The sequence below is a fragment of the Lepidochelys kempii genome, chromosome 12, assembly GCF_965140285.1.
Source record: "Lepidochelys kempii isolate rLepKem1 chromosome 12, rLepKem1.hap1, whole genome shotgun sequence".
Classification (NCBI taxonomy): domain Eukaryota; kingdom Metazoa; phylum Chordata; order Testudines; family Cheloniidae; genus Lepidochelys; species Lepidochelys kempii.
The window spans coordinates 18,602,963-18,622,899 of record NC_136391.1 but is presented as its reverse complement, the minus strand read 5'-3'; the positions used below and the strand labels follow the sequence as shown (position 1 = coordinate 18,622,899).

The window sequence follows — 19,937 nt, the reverse complement described above, 5'->3', positions numbered from 1 at the left end:
GGACATGGCTGCTTCCCGCTAGCAGCGCCGCCGCCTTTGCAGGGCTGCTGTCCCCCTGTGCCACGCCGGCTCCTCCATGGCTGGGGCTTGCCACCGCCGCAAGCAGGATGCTCTGGCTCTCCGGTGCCTCCAGAAGGCGGCTCCTCCCTGTCGAGCTGCTGCAGCGGCCGAAGCTCAGCAAAGCCAATGAGTGGACTCAGGGCAAGAGCCGCCGGGGTGAGGTGGGGTGGGGAGGAGAGAGCTCATGGGGGGAGGAGGGGCTGTGCACTCTCCAGGGGAGTTTAGGGGGCGGGGAGGGGGGAACCTGGTCTGGGGAGCAGGCCCTGGGCACGGCTGGCCCCTGGGCAGGCTGGCCCCTGGGGTCTATAAAGGCTCGTTGGGATTTGCCCCTCAATGAACCAATGTGGGCGGGGGGGGGGGCAAGGCGCAAGGTGGAAGTTTCACCTAGGGCGCAAAATATCCTTGCACTGGCCCTGCTGATGGGCAGGATTCCCTGGGAGGCTAATATGAGGGGGAAAGGAGTCAAGGAAAGCTGACTGTATTTTAAAGAAGCCTTATTGAGGGCACAGGAACAACCCATCCCAATGTCCAGAAAGAATAGCAAATATGGCAGGCGACCAGCTTGGCTTAACAGTGAAATCTTCGGTGAGCTTAAACACAAAAGGAATCTTACGAGAAGTGGAAACTCGGACAGATGACTAGGAAGGAGTATAAAAATATTGCTCAAGCATGCAGGGGTGTCATCAGGAAGGCCAAAACACAATTGGAGTTGCAGCTAGCAAGGGATGTGAAGGGTAACAAGAAGGGTTTCTACAGGTATGTTAGCAACAAGAAAAAGATCAGGGAAAGTATGGGACCCTTAATGAATGGGGGAGGCAACCTAGTGACAGGTGATGTGCAAAAAGCTGAAGTATTCAATGCTATTTTTGCCTAGGTCTTCACAGACGAGGTCAGCTCCCACACTGCTGTCCTAGGCAACACGGTATGGGGAGGAGGTGAGCAGCCCACAGTGGTGAAAGAACAAGTTAAGGACTATTTAGAAAAGCTGGACATGCACAAGATCTAATGCATCCGAGGGTGCTGAGGGAATTGGCTGATGTGATTGCAGAGCCATTGGCCATTTGAAACTCTTGGCAATCGGGGGAGGTCCTGGACGATTGGAAAAAAGCACATATAATGCCCACCTTTAAAAAAGGGAAGAAGGACAACCCAGGGAACTACAGACCGGTCAGCCTCACCTCAGTCCCTGGAAAAATCATGGAGCAGGTCCTCAAGGAAACCATTTTGAAACACTTGGAGGAGAGGAAGGTGATCAGGAACAGTCAACATGGATTCACCAAGGGCAAGTCATGCCTGACGAACCTAATTGCTTTCTATGATGAGATAACTCACTCTGTGGATATGGGGAAAGCAGTGGAGTTGATATATCTTGACTTTAGCGAAGCTTTTGATACGGTCTCCCACAGTATTCTCGCCAGCAAGTTAAAAAAGTATGGATTGGATGAATGGACTATAAGGTGGATAGAAAGCTGGCTAGATTGTCAGGCTCAACAGGTAGTGATCAATGGCTCAATGTCTAGTTGGCAGCTGGTATCAAGCAGAGTGCCCCAGGGGTCAGTCCTGGGGCCAGTTTTTTTTCAACATCTTTATTAATGATCTGGATGACAGGATGGATTGCACCCTCAGCAAATTTGCAAATGACACTAAACTGGAGGGAGAGGTAGATACGCTGGAGGGTAGGAGTAGGGTCCAGAGTGCCCGAGACAAATTGGAGGATCGGGCCAAAAGAAATCTGATGAGGTTCAACAAGGACAAGTGCAGAGTCCTGCACTTGGAATGGAAGAATCCCATGCACCGCTAGAGGCTGGGGACCAACTGACTAAGCAGCCGTTCTTCAGAAAAGGACCTGGGGATTACAGTGGGTGAGAAGCTGGATATGAGTCAACAGTGTGCCCTTGTTGCCAAGAAGGCCAATGGCATATTGGGCTGCATTAGTAGGAGCATTGCCAGCAGATCGAGGGAAGTGATTATTCCGCTCTATTTGGCACTGGTGAGGCTCCATCTGAAGTTTTGCATCCAGTTTTGGGCCCCCCACTACAGAAAGGATGTGGCAAATTGGAGAGAGTCCAGCGGAGGGCAGTGAAAATGATCAGGGGGTTGGGGCGCATGACTTACGAGGAGAGGCTGAGGGAACTTGGCTTGTTTAGTCTGCAGAAGAGAAGAGTGAGGAGGATTTGATAGCAGCCTTCCCCTACCTGAAGGGGGGGCTCTAAAGAGGATGGAGCTTGGCTGTTCTCAGTGGTGGCAGATGACAGAACAAGGAGAAATGGTCTCAAGTTGCAGTGGGGGAGGTCTAGGTTGGATATTAGGAAAAACTATTTCACTAGGAGGGTGGTGAAGCACTGGAATGGGTTACCTAGGGAGGTGATGGAATCTCCATCCTTAGAGGTTTTTAAGGCCTGGCTTGACAAAGCCCTGGCTGGGATGATTTAGTTGGTGTTGGTCCTGCTTTCAGCAGGGGGTTGAACTAGATGACCTCCTGAGGTCTCTTCCAACCCTAGTGGTCTGAGTCTATAAATGAGACCAGCTATATTACTGTATTATTAAGGATCCCTGCTAAAATAAAAAGTATAAAAAAAATAACCAAGCAAAGCAAAGGCTTCTACAGCAATGTCAAATCGGCTTAGGTATACATATGTAGGTTTTTTCTCTTGTTGTTTTTCTACATTTCTATATATGTTGTTAAATGTTAAACACAAATATACAGGATGGGCAGAGTGGGCAAGTTAACATTGCTGTAGGAACCTTACGTTTTGCATTTCCTGACTTTTTCTTTTATCTGACCAACCTTAATGTTGCATTAATTTAGATTTTGGCATTTATACATGGTACGCTAATGTCTTCCATTAGTGTAGGACATTCTCCTCCAGCTTGTGCTTCAAGGCAGTTTAAAATGTTGCTTCTGTGCCACCTGCTGGTACATTGCTTTTATATTACTAGCCAAAAAAAAAAAAAAGTGAAAAATGAAATGGGTGTATTAGATCAAACAAAACAGCTGCTGAGACATATTTGCCATTAGGAAGCTATGAGAAATGCATTTCAGTGTAAAGACTCTAATGCTGAACAAGGACATCTGTGCTTTAATTAAGATTTATTGAAAATTATGACTTTCAAAAGGGAGACATTTCCCTACTTTCTTATTGGAAGAGGGAAGGGCTTGAAGCACAGTACTTTAGACTGCAGAGAGATGTCTGCTCAAACACAAGCCTTTGTGCTGTATGTCTGGTAAGCCTGGAGGTAGAGCTGGGAGGGAAAAGTTTTCCTGCCCTGCAAAAAAACAACAGGCTTAAAAAAGGGGATTGCCCCAGCCAAAACAGGATGTATGGTCACCTTAGCCCTGTTCAGTCAGCTCATCTGTGGTTTAATTAATTAGCTGCTTCCCAGCCTGAGGGAGTTAGATTAATTGGGGTCCAGTGATAGTCCTTTTAAGAGGCCCAGCTGTGTCATGCTAAGAAAGCTCAGTTGCTGGGGTAATCACAAGGAGCAAGTTGGGTTCCTGTGGAAGCCTTTGAAGCAGGATCTGAAAGGACGCCAGGGAAGCAGCCTGGGTGGTAGAGTTCTGTCCCAGAGCCAGAATGACTGAAGCTGTGAAAGGAATTAGCCTTGCAGTCAGCACTCTCCCCCAGGGAGCAGAGACTTTGGCCTGGTTTACACTACAAACGTTGGTCAACATAAGCCACATTATGTGGATCTAATAATGTGTACTTGTGGCATCTTAGAGACTAACCAATTTATTTGAGCATAAGCTTTCATGAGCTACAGCTCACTTCTTCGGATGCAATAATGTGTGTCTACACTACAGAGTCCCTTCCACTGACCTAAGTGGCCTGTAAAGTCAACTTCTGTGCACCACCTCCGCAAGAGCGCTTGATTCGACATCCATGAGTTGACATGAGGATTGTGTAGACACTACATTGTGTAATTCGAATGAATTGGCCTCCAGGAGCAGGGTGGATAAAAATCAATGATTTTTTTTTTTGCTTCTGTATAGATTATTTAGGTTAATCTTTCTATCTACCCAATGGGGCTCAGTGCTCAGTCTAGAAGATACCATCAGAGATGCTTAGTTTTGCAGTTCTCAAACTGTGGATTTGTGTCTCCAGAAATAACATGCTTGTTAACAGCAAAAATATTTTTAAATAAATAATATAGAGAGGTGAGAAATAACAGACCTCAACCCTATTGTCCCTCTGCAAATTTGCACACAGAGTCAAGCCCTTACCTCTCTCTAAAAGTGCAAAGTTTCAAAAAGTTCAGTGAATAGAAGATTGTTGGGGGCGGAATAGATCTGGACAAGGAGAAGAAGTCTGGAGATAAATGTGAGAAGGGAGGGACGGGCAGTAGAAACAAAAATGAAACTGTTTTGAGCAGCATATTCCAGAAGTCTTGAGGTCTTTGAGTGGAGCCTTCATTGATTTGAGATCTACCATACCATTCTCTCACTAGAGGGAAAACCTATAACGGCAGCAGGCCGTAAAAGAGACCCAGTTTGGGAATATTTAATGAAGTTCTTCTACCTGTGGGTAAGACAGACATACGTGCAAAATGCAAACAGTGCAACAAAGAAAAGCAGGGCCTGGCTGTCCAAATGAAACAACATCATGAGAAGTGTTCCTTCTCAAGAGGAAGCTGCATTGAAGATGATGAAAAGAACATGTCTGAACATGTGGGATCTTCAGGCTGGTAAACTTTTTAATTTCATACTTCTTTCTTAAGGACTGCCTGTCTTCCTTCTGGACTATCCTTGAATTCTCATGTTTGAGCAAAAAATATCATTGTTACTCTATGGTACTATCATTTTAGCTGTAGTTGTGATAAAAAATAAAGAGCTGAAATAGGCAGATCTTCGTTTTACAATTTCACCTTTGAAGTAGTACTGAGTGTCCATGAATGCAATGAGTAATACTAAGTGAGCAGTATGGTGGTAATAATTAAATAACTGCATTGATTTATTTTGTTTGGGAGAACCCAGGATACAGTCCACCCAACAGAGCAGATGTTGCAGGCAAATTCCTGGATCACGTGTTTTGAAAGAAAAATTGAGCAGTGTGCAAAAGGTCTAGAGGGTGAAATTGTTAACCTGAGTCTTGATGGGTGGCAATGATCCTGTTGTATGTGCTTGTGTGACAACAGAAGAAGGGAATGTCTTCCTTACAGAAACAATTGATACATCAGGAAATGCACACGCAGCAGAATACTTACAAGAAGTAGCAATAAAAGCTATAACAAACAAACAAAAATGCAAATATCTAGTATGCAGCTTGGTCACAGACAATGCTGCAAATGTATCCAAGATGAGAAGAAATTTAGAAGAGAGTGAAGAGAGTCCCAAGCTAATAACATACAGTTGCAGTGCTCATTTGATGCACCTCCTAGCCAAAGACTTCAGTGTTCCAGAAATAAAGGCTAATGTTGTTGAAATTGCAAAATACTTCCATAACCACTTTGCAGCAATTGCTCTGAAGAAAGTGGGAGGAACCAAGCTAACTCTCCCACAAGACATGTGATGGTCATCAGTGGTGAACTGTTTTGAGCACTATATCAAGTACTGGCCTAATCTGATGACAGTTTGTGAACAAAATTGTGAAAAAATAGATGGCACTGTGTCACAGAGTCCGCACAGGTTTCCTCCTTCTCTCCCCTGTGCTTAAGTTGGCAAAATAAGAGTCCTCATGCCTTCTTCCGGTGTTTCACACTTCTGGTGCTTTTATTTACAGCGCTACAGTGTAGTCCCTTTTATCCCCCAACAATCATCCCCTTTCTACCCATTCCCGGATCTCCTGGCCCATGAGGCTCCCTTCCTGTGGTGAGGAGACAGAGCTGTAGCCTCCTGTCCCCTCCCAGGCTAGCCTCCTCATTGAACTTTCTCTAGGGCTTTTATAGCCCTTCCCTTCCTTAGCCCAGCTGCTGCTACTTAGCTCAAGTCCTTGTTGTGAACCAGCCCTCGTTAGGGCCTGCAGCTGGGCTCTTTGCTGGCTGACTGGGCCCCTGCACCTGGCTTCCTTACCAGAAAGCAGGGCTTAATCAGCATTTTGGCAGGGCATTCAAGGGGTTTTACCCCTGCCCTGCCACACACTGTCTCAGCCAAAGTTCTCAACATTGGGCTTAAGAGAAATGTTGAACACATGCTGAGGACCCTGAAGCCTATTTCTGTAGCCTTGAACAAAATGCAGGGAAATAGCTGTTTTATTGCTGACGCTGTTGAAATTTGGAAGGAACTGAGTGAGATCTTAAAAAGAGAAATATTCAATGACCGAGTTAAATTACAAGCATTTAAAAAATGAATGGGACAAGCACTGTCTCCAGCTCATTTTCTTGCAAATATTCTCAGTACTCAGTACCAGGGTCAAACCTTAACTGCTGAAGAAGACGAGTTAGCTATGACATGGACATCCAGCACTCATCCCTCCATAATGCCAACTATAATAAACTTCAGAGCTAAGGGTGAACCATACAAGAAATATATGTTTGATGAAGTTTTAAAGAAAGTCACACCAGTGAACTGGTGGAACTCAGTTAAGCACTTGGATTCAGACTGTTTGAAGTGATAATCTCACTTTTAACTGCAGTAGCTTCTTCTGCTGGTGTAGAAAGAACATTTTCTTCCTTTGGACTAATTCGTTCCAAATTGAGAAATCGTTTGGGACCTGAAAAAGCAGGAAAGCTTGTTTTTCTTTTCCAGATTATGAACAAACAGGAAAATGAAGGGGAAGACGACTGAGTTAGCTGCAGAAGCCAATGTTTTAAGTTTCTCATGTGGACCTGGCTGACACAGTCTATTTTGATTTTTTTTTTAATATTTCATTTAACTCTTTTAGTTAAAAACAATTTTAACAAAAACAAACCTGATTTTAAAAAAACTTGAATGTTTAACTAAATTCAAACATTCATATGCTTGGTTTGTTAAAATATTATATGTTTGCTGTTGAAGAAAAAAATCCATATGTTTAATCTGGACAATAAAGTAGGTGTAGTGGGTATTGGTGGTCACTCCTTCTACGCTGAGGGTGCTCTCCAAAAAATCATAGAATATCAGAGTTGGAAGGGACCTCAGGAGGTCATCTAGTCCAACCCCCTGCTCAAAGCAGGACCAATCCCCAATTAAGTCATCCCAGCCAGGGCTTTGTCAAGCCTGACCTTAAAAACTTCTAAGGAAGGAGATTCTAAAAAAAGAATGTTTATGTGTACAGGAATGGCCCGGGAATCCTCCATGGAGATCTTTAGGAAGCTTTCATGGAGGTACTCTGCAGTCCTCCATGGAAAAATAAAAAAGCTATTTGGGGGGCTTTACACTGGTGCCTGTCCTCAAGCACCGTCCAGGTTGCTGGGAGAAAGAGGGCTTGTCTCGAGTTACAACCTGTGATCCAAAGGATGTCTTCACAAGAGCAGCAGCACAAGACCTCTTGCCCATGCCTTTTGGCCTTACCATGGCTGGAGCAGCAAACCGACTCTTGCAATAGCTGGTGGTTGTGATTACATTGTGGCTTGCAGTGAAGTGTATTGAGGGGTGGGCAAGAAAAAATTTTTATAAAAAAAATAAACCTTGCACCAGAAACAATGTATGCACAGTCAATGCTACCCTTGTGTTTTGCATTCCTTGCAACTGAAACTTTGTCTGCCGGCACATCCTCCACACTGGGACAGAGACTTTCCCAGATTAGAAGGTGAAAAAGAAGATTCGGGAGGACATGTTCAATGAGTTAATGCATGCCTCTGAGAGTGACCAGATGTAGCTTAGAGCATGGAGGATTACACTGTCTGAGAACCTGGATATGGACAGGGAGGACAGGAGAGCATGCAGGGAACAAGAGCGTTCCATGGAGGAAGAGATGCTGTGGAATATGAAGGAGCAGTCAGACATGTTGAGGCGTCTCTTTGCAGTTCATGAAAGGCAGCTGGATGCTAGAGTCCCTCTGCAGCCTACGCTGAACCTGTTGCCATTATCGCCCAGTTCTACATCCTCCTCCCCCAAAATGTCCTATGTGGAGGGGGTGAAGTTCGGTATCGCTTGCACTCAACACCAGGGCAGGATACAAGGACCAGAAGGCACGCATTCCCACACCTTTGATTGTTATTGTAATGCATCTGTAAGCAAGCTTTTCTTGTTTCTCCCCGCACTGTTTTATCAGCTCTTTTGCCCCAGGTTATCTTACTTTTCTTTGCTGTCTCTGTATGCTTGTGTACATAATAAAACTTAATGGACTGAGGCAAAAAGGCTCTTTATTCATTCAGCACACCATGGCTGGTGGGGGTGGAGTCTGCTGGGAAGGAAATGCGATGGAGGAAACAGTTTTTGGTAAGAACCAACACAGATAAGTTTCACATTACTCTGGCTCGTTGCTGGCTTTCAAAGGCTCCTGGAGATGCAGAGCCCTTCAATGTGCTCTTCTTTTTGGCCTGGTGTCTGGATGCTCAAAATTGGCTGCCAAGAGATCTGCTTCAACCCTCCATCCCAGCAGAAACTTTTCTCCGTTTGTTTCACAGATATTATGGAGCACACAGCAGGCAGCAATAACAATATTGCTTTAATTGAGATCTAATCTAGTAAGCAAACAATGCCAGTGACCTTTTAAAACGTCCAAAGGCACATTCCACCACCATTCTCCACTTGCTCAGCCTATGGTTTAACCAGTCCTTACTGCTGTCTAGGCTGCTTGTGTATTGCTTCATGGGCCATGGGAGCAAGAGGTAGGCAGGGTCTCCCAGGATCACGATTGGCCTTTCAACATCACAGATGGTTATTTTGCAATCTGGAAAGAAAGTCCCTGCTTGCAGCTTTCTGAACAGACCGGAGTTCCTAAACATGCGCATGTTATGCACCTTTCCCAACCATCCCATGTTAATGTTGGTGAAATGGCCCCTGTGATCCTCCAGTGCTTGCAACACCATTGAGAAGTACCCCTTTCAGTTTATTTACTCTTTTTGGCAAGGTGGTCTGTTGCCAAAATAGGGATATGCGTTCCATCTATCACCTCACTGCAGTTAGGGAACCCCTACATGGCAAAACCATCCACTATGTCCTGCACATTTCCCAGAGTCACTACCCTTCTTAGCAGAAGTCTGTTGATGTCCCTGAAAACTTGGATCACAACAGATCCCCCCGGAAGATTTACCCACTCCAAATTGATGCCCCACTGACCGGTAGCAGTCTGGCGTTGCAAGCTTCCACAGAGCTATCGCCACTCGCTTCTCTACTGTCAGAGCAACTCTCATTTTAGTATTGCTGCACTTCAAGGCTAGGGAAAGCTCTTCACACAGTTCCTGGAAAGTGGCCTTATGTCTTCGAAAGTTCTGCAACCATTGCTCATTATCCCATAGCTGCACAACGATGCAGTCCCACCAGTCAGTGCTTGTTTCCTGGGCCCAGAAACGGCACTCAACCATGTCAAGGATGCGTGACTGTCGCCAGCAACTGTGAGTTGCTCCACTCTGTGTCTTCCAGCAGGGCTGCTTGCATGGCATCACATTGTTCTGTACGGCAACTCCTGTATCAGCTGTGTAAATACTGCAGGATAAGGCGCAAGGTGTTTGTAATGCTCACAACAACAGTGTACAGCTGAGGGGAGTCCATGCTTATCGTGCTACGGCGTCCACGCAGGTAACCCAGGGTTATGGAAAAAAGTGTGAAAAAGGCTTTGTTGTTTGCTGTTGATTTCAAAGAGGGAGGGCAGGAGGTAAGTGCATCATGGGAGGCTAAAACCATGTTCCCATAACCACCCACGCCAATGTTTTGGTCCCATAAGGAATTGCTAACCCAACCCAAAATTCCACTCTGCTACATGCACTGTGGGATAGCTACCCACAGTGAAGTGCTCCATGTGTTGAAGCCTTGCTAGTGAGGATGCACTCCGCTGACACAATGAGCATAGTGTGGAAGTGCAAGATTGACTTGCTTAAATCGGAGGCTCGATGTCAACTTACATGAAGTCAAATTAACTCTAGTGTAGACATGGCCTTTGGCTATGTCTGTGCAGCCTGCAGAAGCTAACCTCCCAGCCTGAGCTGAACAGACTTGGGCTTATGCTACTGTGCTAAAAATAACTGTAGATTGTTGCAGTTTGGGCTCTGAAGACTCCAGAGTGCGGAGTAAGTAGGCTTCGGAGCCTGAGCTCCAGCCTGAGCTGCAATTTCAAAGTGCTGTCTACATAACTAGTGACAGTGTTAGCATAAGCCCCACAATGCCAAGTCTGTCAACTTGGAATGGGAGGCATGCTGCCATATGCTGTATAGACAAACCCTTAAAGGGAGCCTAGAAAACAAGTGGAGGAGGACACCAAGTGGAGGGGAAAGAACATTTTGTTTTTTGGGGACTTTTAGAAGTTTGGACTTTTGTAAGCTGGTTTGTGACTTGTCTGTAGACCTAAGCCACATTTCCAGCATTGATCTTTGTGTGGAGGGCTGAGGAGCCCTACCCTGGGGAAAGAACTGAGGTGGAGAGAGTCTGCAGCAGCACCGTACTTGGCCCACAATAGCTTCTCTGGGTTGACCACACTCTGTTACAGTGTGTCGCTATTGTTGTGACCAGAAATTCAATCCTGGACCTGAGAAATCTTCTCACTGAAACGATTGGTTCTGATGACTCAACATGTTCTGTCAAAAAAATCAGTCAAATTCCTCAACAGCTGTAGAGGTTGAGATTAAATGTAGGGAACAAAGGAAATAGCGAGCTAGACCTGGTTGAGGGAGCACAGGGGCTCAAAGGAAGAGAATATAAGCAAAGGAAACTATTTTAATGTGTCTGAGCAATGGAAGGGACCCACCCAGGAAAGGGGACTGGTGAGCATTCTCTTTGCTTTTAGGACCTGGTTTTTCTGAGCACCCAGTGCTCCATTTGAAGTGAGTATACTGTACATATACTGCTTCTGAAAATCAAGATGCTAGTGTCTCGGACCCTATTGCTATATGCACTGGTACGAGTATTCTGACACTTGGGGAAAAATCAAAAGTCAATGGAAAGACTCCTGGTGGCTTCCATGCACTTTGGATCAAGTCCATGGAAACTGCTGCACAGTTATGTTTCAACTTTGTTTTTTAGCTTCTGGCTCATTCATGCTGATTTACAGCTTAACTTTCTCCTGCAGTTCTTGTACATGGGCACTATATATACCACAAAAGTGTAAGTTCCAAATATAGAATATTGGGGTTAGTTTTCAATGGCTATTAACTTAATGCAACAAACAGTCAACTGAAAGGCAGAGGTTATTTAATGCTTTTTCCATTGTTATAAGTTACTCATGCTAGTTTCCCACTGGAGATTAGCATGAGCGCCCAATAAACTAACTACCAATATCCTATATTTTATTATGATGATTTTTCCCATAAGGTAGCTCAAACTGTATAAAGTGATTTAAAGATGGCTCCCTATGTCCAATGCTAACAAGTGTGAAATGAAGAACTGGAGGCAGTTGATTAAATTGTCCTCGCTCCTAGAATGTTCTCCAGAAATGGAAATTGAGGTGGAGTCTAAAAAAGAAACACCTATATAACTGCTCCCATCATCATAGTACTTGAGTGTCTAGCACGTATTTAAAAATTAAAATAATAGTTTTAACCTGAAGAGAGAAGGCCAAAACTATAAACATACAGCAATTTCGTCTTGATAGCAATAGTTGAATTATTTAACCTTCAGAAAAAGAAACTAATTGTGAGAGACTACTTAATTACCTATGAAAGCTTCTGTATCCCCAGATTTTAGAGACATTTAAACACCAGTTAATTGTTTCCTACAGTCAGTGTCCTACGTATTCCGCCATTCCACGGCTGCAGAATTCACCATGGAATGCACTCCCTGCTTCAGAATCTAAGCTTTAATTTAAAAAAAAAAAATCCAATCCTTTTGATTACAAAGAAAACCTTGAAATTATGTAAAGAATGTAAACCCGTGCAGAGCTGTCTTCATGAGTCCAGACAACCTGAAATAATAACTCTAAGCTGTATTCATCTCATTAAGATATTAACCATGAAACCTAAAGATGACATTTAAAATGACTTAACTATTTCACTGATGATCTTTATAGCAGACCTGACTAACTTCATTCAAGAAGTCTGTGTTAGAGCCTGAACTTAGCACCCAGACCTAAACTTTAATTATCAGGCTGTCCCACGTTCTCCTTTTATGTTCTATTCCCGCAACAGAACACTTACCATACAATCTCCAACATACTAAAAATAGAAATAAATTGTTTTCTCTATTAAGTACAGTTTTGCTTACATTGTTTTTTTTGTGGTATTAATATTATTTTACGTGTATAATTATACATACATATGCTTCAAATATAGTTCACATTTATAATTATTGCATTAATAATATTAATAGTTTTAATTACCTGTAGTTGATGAGTTACAAGAACTACTGTTTTTTCTTTAAGGGCCTCTTTTATGCATTTCTCAAAAATGTATTTTCCAACATGTGCATCGACTGCTGATAGGGGGTCGTCCAACAAGTAAATGTCTCTATTGGCATAAACAGCACGAGCTAAGCTGATTCTTTGCTTCTGGCCTCCAGAGAGGTTGAGACCTCTTTCACCTATCTTTAAATGGGAAAAGATCACTGCATGAGTTTATTGGTAATAATTATTTGATTTTTTATATATACATATAATAATAAGTGCTCTGTCTATGGTAAAGGTTGCACAAAACTTTGCATTATAAGACTCTCTGTTTTCAGTTGCTTATAACTTTGCCAAGTCAGGTGAGCTAAGAGCAGGAAAGAAGGCAGGATCTGTGGAGGAGGGGCTATAGAACTAGATGGGAACAGGGAGAGGCTGGCAGGGACAGGGTCAGAAGGATCTCTAATGGTTAGAGATCAATCTCCTACAGAAACTGGAATTGAACCCATTATTCCTGAGTCTCAAAATTCCCTTGCTGTCTAGTAAATAGCTGTAAAATCACTGGCAAAGTGTGTCTAGCCCTCCTAGTGGCAGGTCCACCTAGAAGATAACAGCTTTCTGCTGCTATCAGTTACTTTATTAACTCAAGTCATAGAGGACTGTTCTGCGGATCTCAAGATCCAAACAATACTGAACCACAGGAATGGGCACAGGCTCAATATGGTTCCATATGATTAACTATTTACTGTTTCTTTAAAAACTTAAACACTGAAACTTAGGAAACTAAATCTAAAAACGCAATTAAAAGAATGTGAAAGTTGCAAAGTCAACCCCTCAAAAGGTAGGGAATGCCAGAATTCAGGTTGCTTGTGCAATCTTTGTTCATCCTCCTTGTGCACATGCTTCATGATCGTCTTTAACTACATGATCACATCGTATTTCTTTCACAGGACCTCTGCCTAACTTCTTGATTTCCCCCTGCCGCTGCTGTCTGTAGGATTCCTGCTTCATTTGTTGCAGTTCTCGGAAGGAGTGTAATTAATGAGAAAGGATTGTCTTGTGGTTAAAGCAGCTAAATACCATCCTGGAAAATTTTATTCTGTCCCTGCCTCTGCCACAGATTTCCTATGTGATGAAAGGCAGGTCATGTAAATGAAAATTTTAACAGGTGATCACTGTATTCCTATATTCTCAGTACCCAATGTGAGACTTCTGTTATCTGATTTGCAAAAGTGCTGAATGCTCACCACTACAACTAACATCAATGGGAGCTCTTCTCTGAACATATAAAGTACCATTAAATTCTAAGCATTCTGAAAAATCAGACCCTAAGTTTTTCAAATTGAGGACCCAAAATCAGTTGACACCCGGTCTTCTAAGACCTTTGCATGCAGAAATTCTATAGACCTCAAAAGTAGTTCTGTACACAGATGGCATGTAAGATCAGATCCATAAGTAGCAGCTGACTTATTCTTTAGTTCTGAAAAAGGGATCAGACTCTTCCAACAAGTTTTTGGTTAATATTATTCAAATTGCTGTGCTAGTTATTGTTACAGCAGAGCTAATTAAAAATCTAACCTCACTGCAACAAAATATCAATATGCTATAAAAAGAGCAAATAGCCTTTAAAGGGGGTAATTGTGGGTTCACTCCCCCTAAAGCCCAGTGCCTCTGAACTTCCTGCTGTGTCAAACAGCTTGAAGCCAACCAGAAAGTGAGTCATTGATTGAAAGACACAACTGAGCCTTAAGTTGGAATATGCTTTATGTTCCTAGTTAAGTTTTCAATAAAAAATTAAACTAACAAGCTGGCCAAGCCATGAGGAAAGCATTGTTGAATCAAATGATCGCAGCACCCTTAACATTAGGTTGCATTATTTAATGTCTGCTCAGAGAGGCATGTAGTATGACTGAGTGTAAAACAGATAATAAAAAGGGCAGCTTTAAATGAGTTTAGCATAGCATCCACTTCATTCTCACCAGCTTGTTGCGATAAAAGAGTTGAGGGAAAGATGAAAGACATAGGCCTGGTCTACACTATGGGGTTAGGTCGAATTTAGCTGTGTTAGGTCGATTTTAAAATGAATGCGTCCACACAACCAACCCCGTTCTCTTGACTTAAAAGGCTCTTAAAATCGACTTCTGTATTCCTCCCCGTCGAGGGTAGTAGTGCTAAAATCGACCTTGCTGGGTCAAATTTGGGGTAGTGCAGATGCAAATCGATGGTATTGGCCTCCGGAAGCTATCCCAGAGTGTTCCATTGTGAGTGCTCTGGACAGCACTTTGAACTCTGATGCACTAGCCAGGTACACAGGAAAAGTTCCGGGAACTTTTGAATTTCATTTCCTGTTTGGTCAGCGTGGCGAACTCGGCAGCACAGGTGACGATGCGGTCCCCCCAAAATTGCAAACAAACTCCAGCATGGACTGAAAGGGAGACACTGGATCCGATTGCTGTATCGGGAGAAGCATCTCTGCAGGCAGAACTCCGATCAAAAAGAAGAAATGCAAATATATTTGCCAAAATCTCACAGGGCATGTTGGAGAGAGGATACAACAGGGACACACAGCAGTGCCGCATGAAAGTTAAGGAGCTGAGGCAAGCCTACCAAAAGACAAAGGAGGCAAATGGTCACTCCGGGTCAGAGCCCCATACATGCCGCTTCTATGATCAGCTGCTGGCATTCTAGGAGGGGACCCTACCACTACCCCACCACTGTCCATGGACACCTGCAAGGGGGGAGTCTCATGCAACAGGGAGGAGGATTTTGTGGATGAGGAAGAGGGGGAGGAGGAGAATGCGCAGCAGGCAAGCGGTGAATCCGTTCTCCCCAGCAGCCAAGACCTTTTCATCACCCTGGAGCCAATATCCTCCAAAGGCGGGATCCCTGACCCTGAAGCTGGAGAAGGCACCTCTGGTGAGTGCACATTCGTAACTATAATACAGGGTTTAAAAGCAATAGTGTTTAATGTTTGATTTGCCTTGAAGAATTGGGATGCGTTCGCGGCCAGTACAGCTACTAGGAAAGTCTGTTCACGTGTCCGGGGGTGGAGCGGGAATCCTCCAGGGACATCTCCATGAAGCTTTCCTGGAGGTACACTGAAAGTATTCTGGAATCATTGCAGCACAAAGCATGGCAGCGAATGGTCCTGGGTTTTGGTCACATTCAAGCAACATTCGGTCTATATCTTTCTGTGTTAGCCTGAGGAGAGTGATATCATTCATGGTCATCTAGTTGAAATAGGGGGATTTTTGTAAGGGAACGGTAAAAAGCCCTTGTTCATGCTGGGCTGTTTGCGCTTGGCTAAAAGGGATCATCCTGGAGAATAGCCATGCGGTGGGGTGAAGTGTGTGCTGCACATCCACCCGAAAATCGCAGCCCCTCCTTTTAAATGTGAAATCCAACCCATTGCTTGCTATGAGAAAGGATGGTGCTGCAGTTTGAAACCATTCCCACATGTTATGCGTAAGAAGCCAACCCCGCATACCCTTTGCCTTACCATGACTGACTGCCTGGAAACTGAATTCTGTTGTCCAGCTGTGTGTGATGTGTCACCATACCAGCAGGCTCAATATAAAAGACAGAGTACAACCTTATACCTAAAGCACATGTGCTGCCTGCTGTGAATTGCTTGATTTCACTGTGAAAGAGTCTCTCCCTTTTGTTCTCAGAAATGTATCATCTTAAATTTTACTCTCCCTTTTTATCTCCCGCCAGGTGCAAATGTTTCTAGGTTCCCTCATCATCTCCGTCCCTGAGGTTATTGTAGATTAGAAGGCAAAAAAATGCACTCACAATGGCACTGATAGGGTACAGCTGAATGCATGGAGGCATTCAGTGTTAGAGGCTAGGAAAGCATTAAGTGAGCGCGAACAGCAGAGGCAGGATCGTGAAGAGCGGAGGCAAGAGGCGATGCTAAGGCTAATGGGGGAGCAAACGGACATGATGAAGCATCTGGTGCAGCTGCAGGAAAGCCAACAAGAGCATAGACCCCTGCTGCATCCATTGTACAACTGCCTGACCTCCTCCCCAAGTTCCATGTCCTCCTCACCCGGATGCCCGAGAACGCAGGCGGGCGGGGGGCTCCAGGCATCCAGCCACTCCACTCCAGAGGATGGCCCAAGCAACAGAAAGCTGTCATTCAAATAGTATGATTTGTAATGTGGCTATAATAAGCAATGTGGCCTTGTCCTTCCCTCCTCTCTGCCCCCCCCCCCCCCGGCTACCTTGTCAGTTATCTCCCTTTTTTTTTTTTTAATTAATAAAGAAAGAATGCGTGGTTTCAAAACAATAGTTACTTTATTTCAAAGGGGGGAGGGTAGTTGGCTTACGGGGAATTAAAATCAACAAAGGGGCGGGTTTTCACCAAGGAGAAATATACACAACTGTCACACCGAAGCCTGGCCAATCATGAAACTGGTTTTCAAAGCCTCTCTGATGCGCAGCGTGCCTTGCTGAGCTCTTCTAATCATGCTGGTGTCTGGCTGCTCATTTGTCTCAACCTCCCACCCCGTCATAAACGTCTTCTCCCTTACTCTCACAGATATTATGGAGCACACAGCATGCAGCAATAACAATAGGAATGTTGGTTGCGCTGCGGTCTGACCTAGTCAGCAAACAGCGCCAGCAGGCTTTTAAACATCCAAAGGCACATTCTGCCACTATTCTGCACTTGCTCAGCCTATAGTTGAACTGCTCCTTACTACTGTCCAGGCTGCCTTTGTACGGCTTCAGGAGCCATGGGAGCAAGGGGTAGTCTGGGTCCCCAAGGATAACTATTAGCATTTCAACATCCCCAGTGGTAATTTTCTGGTCTGGGAAATAAGTCCCTTCTTGCAGCTGCTCAAACAGCCCGGAGTTCCTAAAGATGTGAGCGTCATCCACCTTTCCCGGCCATCCTATGTTGATGTTGGTGAAATGTCCCTTGTGATCCACCATTGCTTGCAGCACCATTGAGAAGTACCCCTTGCGGTTTACGTACTGGTTGGCAAGGTGGTCCAGTGCCAAGATAGGGATATGCATTCCGTCTATCGCCCCACCACAGTTAGGGAACCCCATTGCAGCAAAGCCATCCACTAGGACCTGCACATTTCCCAGAGTCACTACCGTTGCTAGCAGAAGGTGACTGATTGCATTGGCTACTTGGATCACAGCAGCCCCCATGGTAGATTTTCCCACTCTAAATTGATTCCCAACTGACCGGTAGCAGTCATGTGTTGCAAGCTTTCACAGAACTATCGCCACTCACTTCTCAACTGTGAGGGTTGCTCTCATCTTGCTATTCCTGTGCTTCAGGGCAGGGCAAAGCAACTCACAGAGTTCCAGGAAAGTAGCCTTTCACATGCGAAAGTTTTGCAGCCACTGTGAATCATCCCATACCTGCAACGCTATGCGGTCCCACCAGTCTGTGCTTGTTTGCCAGGCCCAGAATCAGTGTTCCACTGTATCAGTCAGCCCCGCTGCCACCATGATGTCCCAATTGCCACAGCATGTGCTTTCAGGAACCTCTGTGTCCATGTCCTCATCAAAATCATCCTCGTGCTGGCATCTCTTAGCCCGGTTCTGCATATACTGCAGGATAATGCGCGAGGTGTTTACAATGCTCACAACAGCTGAGCAGGCTCCATGCTTGCCATGGTATGCCATCTGCAGGAGAGCAGAGTTGCAGCGGAAGCGGTGGATGATGACGGATGTCACGAGAATAGATATTTATACAGAACGACGAGAGGACCTGTGAGGTGGATTCATGGCACCAGGAGAGCAGAGTTGCAGCAGAAGCGGTGGATGACAACAACATGGATGACAACAACATGGAGAAATTTGCTATTGAGACTGAGTTGATTTACAAGAGCAGGAGAGTAGAGTTGCAGCGGAAGCGGTGGATGATGACGGTTAGCAGTCGTACTGCACTATCTGCTGACAGCAGCACCCAGGACACAATAGCAGCGGTGATGGTGAGCTGAGCTGAGTAGGCTCCACGCTTGCCATGGTATGGCATCTGCATGGAAAAAAGGCGCAAAACGATTGTCTGCCGTTGCTTTCACAGAGGGAGGGGCGACTGACAACATGTACCCAAAACCACCCGCGACAATGTTTTTGCCCCATCAGGCATTGGGAGCTTAATCCAGAATTCCAGTGGGTGGCAGAGACTGCGGGAACTGTGGGATAGCTACCCACAGTGCACTGCTCCGTAAGTCGATGCTATCCATGGTAGTGAGGACGCACTCTGCCAACTTAATGCGCTTAGTGTGGACACACGCAATTGACTGTATAAATCGACTTCTATAGAATCTACCTAATTTTGTAGTGTAGACATACCCATAGAAAGGGTAAGAAGAGGACTAGTAGCCCTAAAAAGGGAAGACCAAACATCAAAGATTTACAACCTATCCTGAAAAATGATCCCTCACTCACACAGATCTTGGGAGACAGACCAGTCCTCGCTTACAGACAGGCCCCCAGCCTGAAGCAAATACCACAACCACATAACAAAAACACTAACCCAGGAACCTATCCTTGCAACAAAGCCCGATGCCAACTCTGTCCACATATTTATTCAAGTGACACCATCATAGGACCTAATCATATTAGCCACGCCATCAGGGGCTCGTTCACCTGCACATCTACCAATGTGATATATGCCATCATGTGCCAGCAATGCCCCTCTGCCATGTACATTAGCCAAACTGGACAGTCTCTATGCAAAAGAATAAATGGACACAAATCTGACATCAGGAATCATAACATTCAAAAACTGGTAGGAGAACACTTCAACCTCTCTGGCCACTCAGTAAAAGATTTAATGGTGGCAATTTTGCAACAGAAAAGCTTCAAAAACAGACTCCAACGAGAAACTGCTGAGCTTGAATTAATATGCAAACTAGATACCATTAACTTGGGTTTGAATAGAGACTGGGAGTGTCTGGGTCATTACACATATTGAATCTCCACGCCGGATTTTAGCATTGAGAGGGAAGAAAACAAAGTAAGAAAGGATACAGAAGAATGTACTTAAGGAGGAAGGGCAGTGTGGATACCAGTCTAATAGGTTATACTGGCTGTAGAATGACCGTGCCTAATAGGATGCAGAATGTGAGTGAGGCCAAACAGCAAAAATTAAGATGTTTGTACACCAATGCGAGGAGCCTAGGTAACAAAATGGAGGAACTAGAGCTACTGGTGCAGGAAGTAAAACCAGATATTATAGGGATAACAGAAACATGGTGGAATAGTCGTCATGACTGGATTACAGGTATTGAAGGGTATGTGCTGTTTAGGAAAGATCGAAATAAAGGTAAAGATGGTGGAGTAGCATTGTCTATCAATGATGAGGTAGAATGTAAAGAAATAAGAAGAGATGGTATGGCTAAGACAGAGTCCATCTGGGCAAAAATTGCATTGGTGAAGAAAACTATTAGAGCCTCCCCTGGGATAGTGCTTGGGGTGTGCTATAGACCGCCGGGATCTAATTTGGATATGGATAGAGACCTTTTTAATGTTTTCAATAAAGTAAATACTAATGGAAACTGTGTGATCATGGGAGACTTT

At 44.6% G+C, this 19,937-nt stretch overlaps 1 protein-coding gene across 9 annotated transcripts in view; it reads right to left on the bottom strand.

The window, feature by feature from the left end:
* Positions 1–19,937, bottom strand: part of ABCC12 (ATP binding cassette subfamily C member 12) — a 127,494-nt gene that overhangs the window by 48,000 nt on the left and 59,557 nt on the right. For all 9 annotated transcript variants that reach the window (XR_012154481.2, XR_012154482.2, XM_073307712.2 and 6 more), the window contains one exon: positions 12,387–12,590. Coding sequence is in view for 7 of the 9 variants with exons in the window: in XM_073307712.2 (XP_073163813.1) it covers positions 12,387–12,590 (204 nt within the window). In the remaining 2 variants the exon portion in view is untranslated. The remainder of the gene's footprint in view (positions 1–12,386; positions 12,591–19,937) is intronic.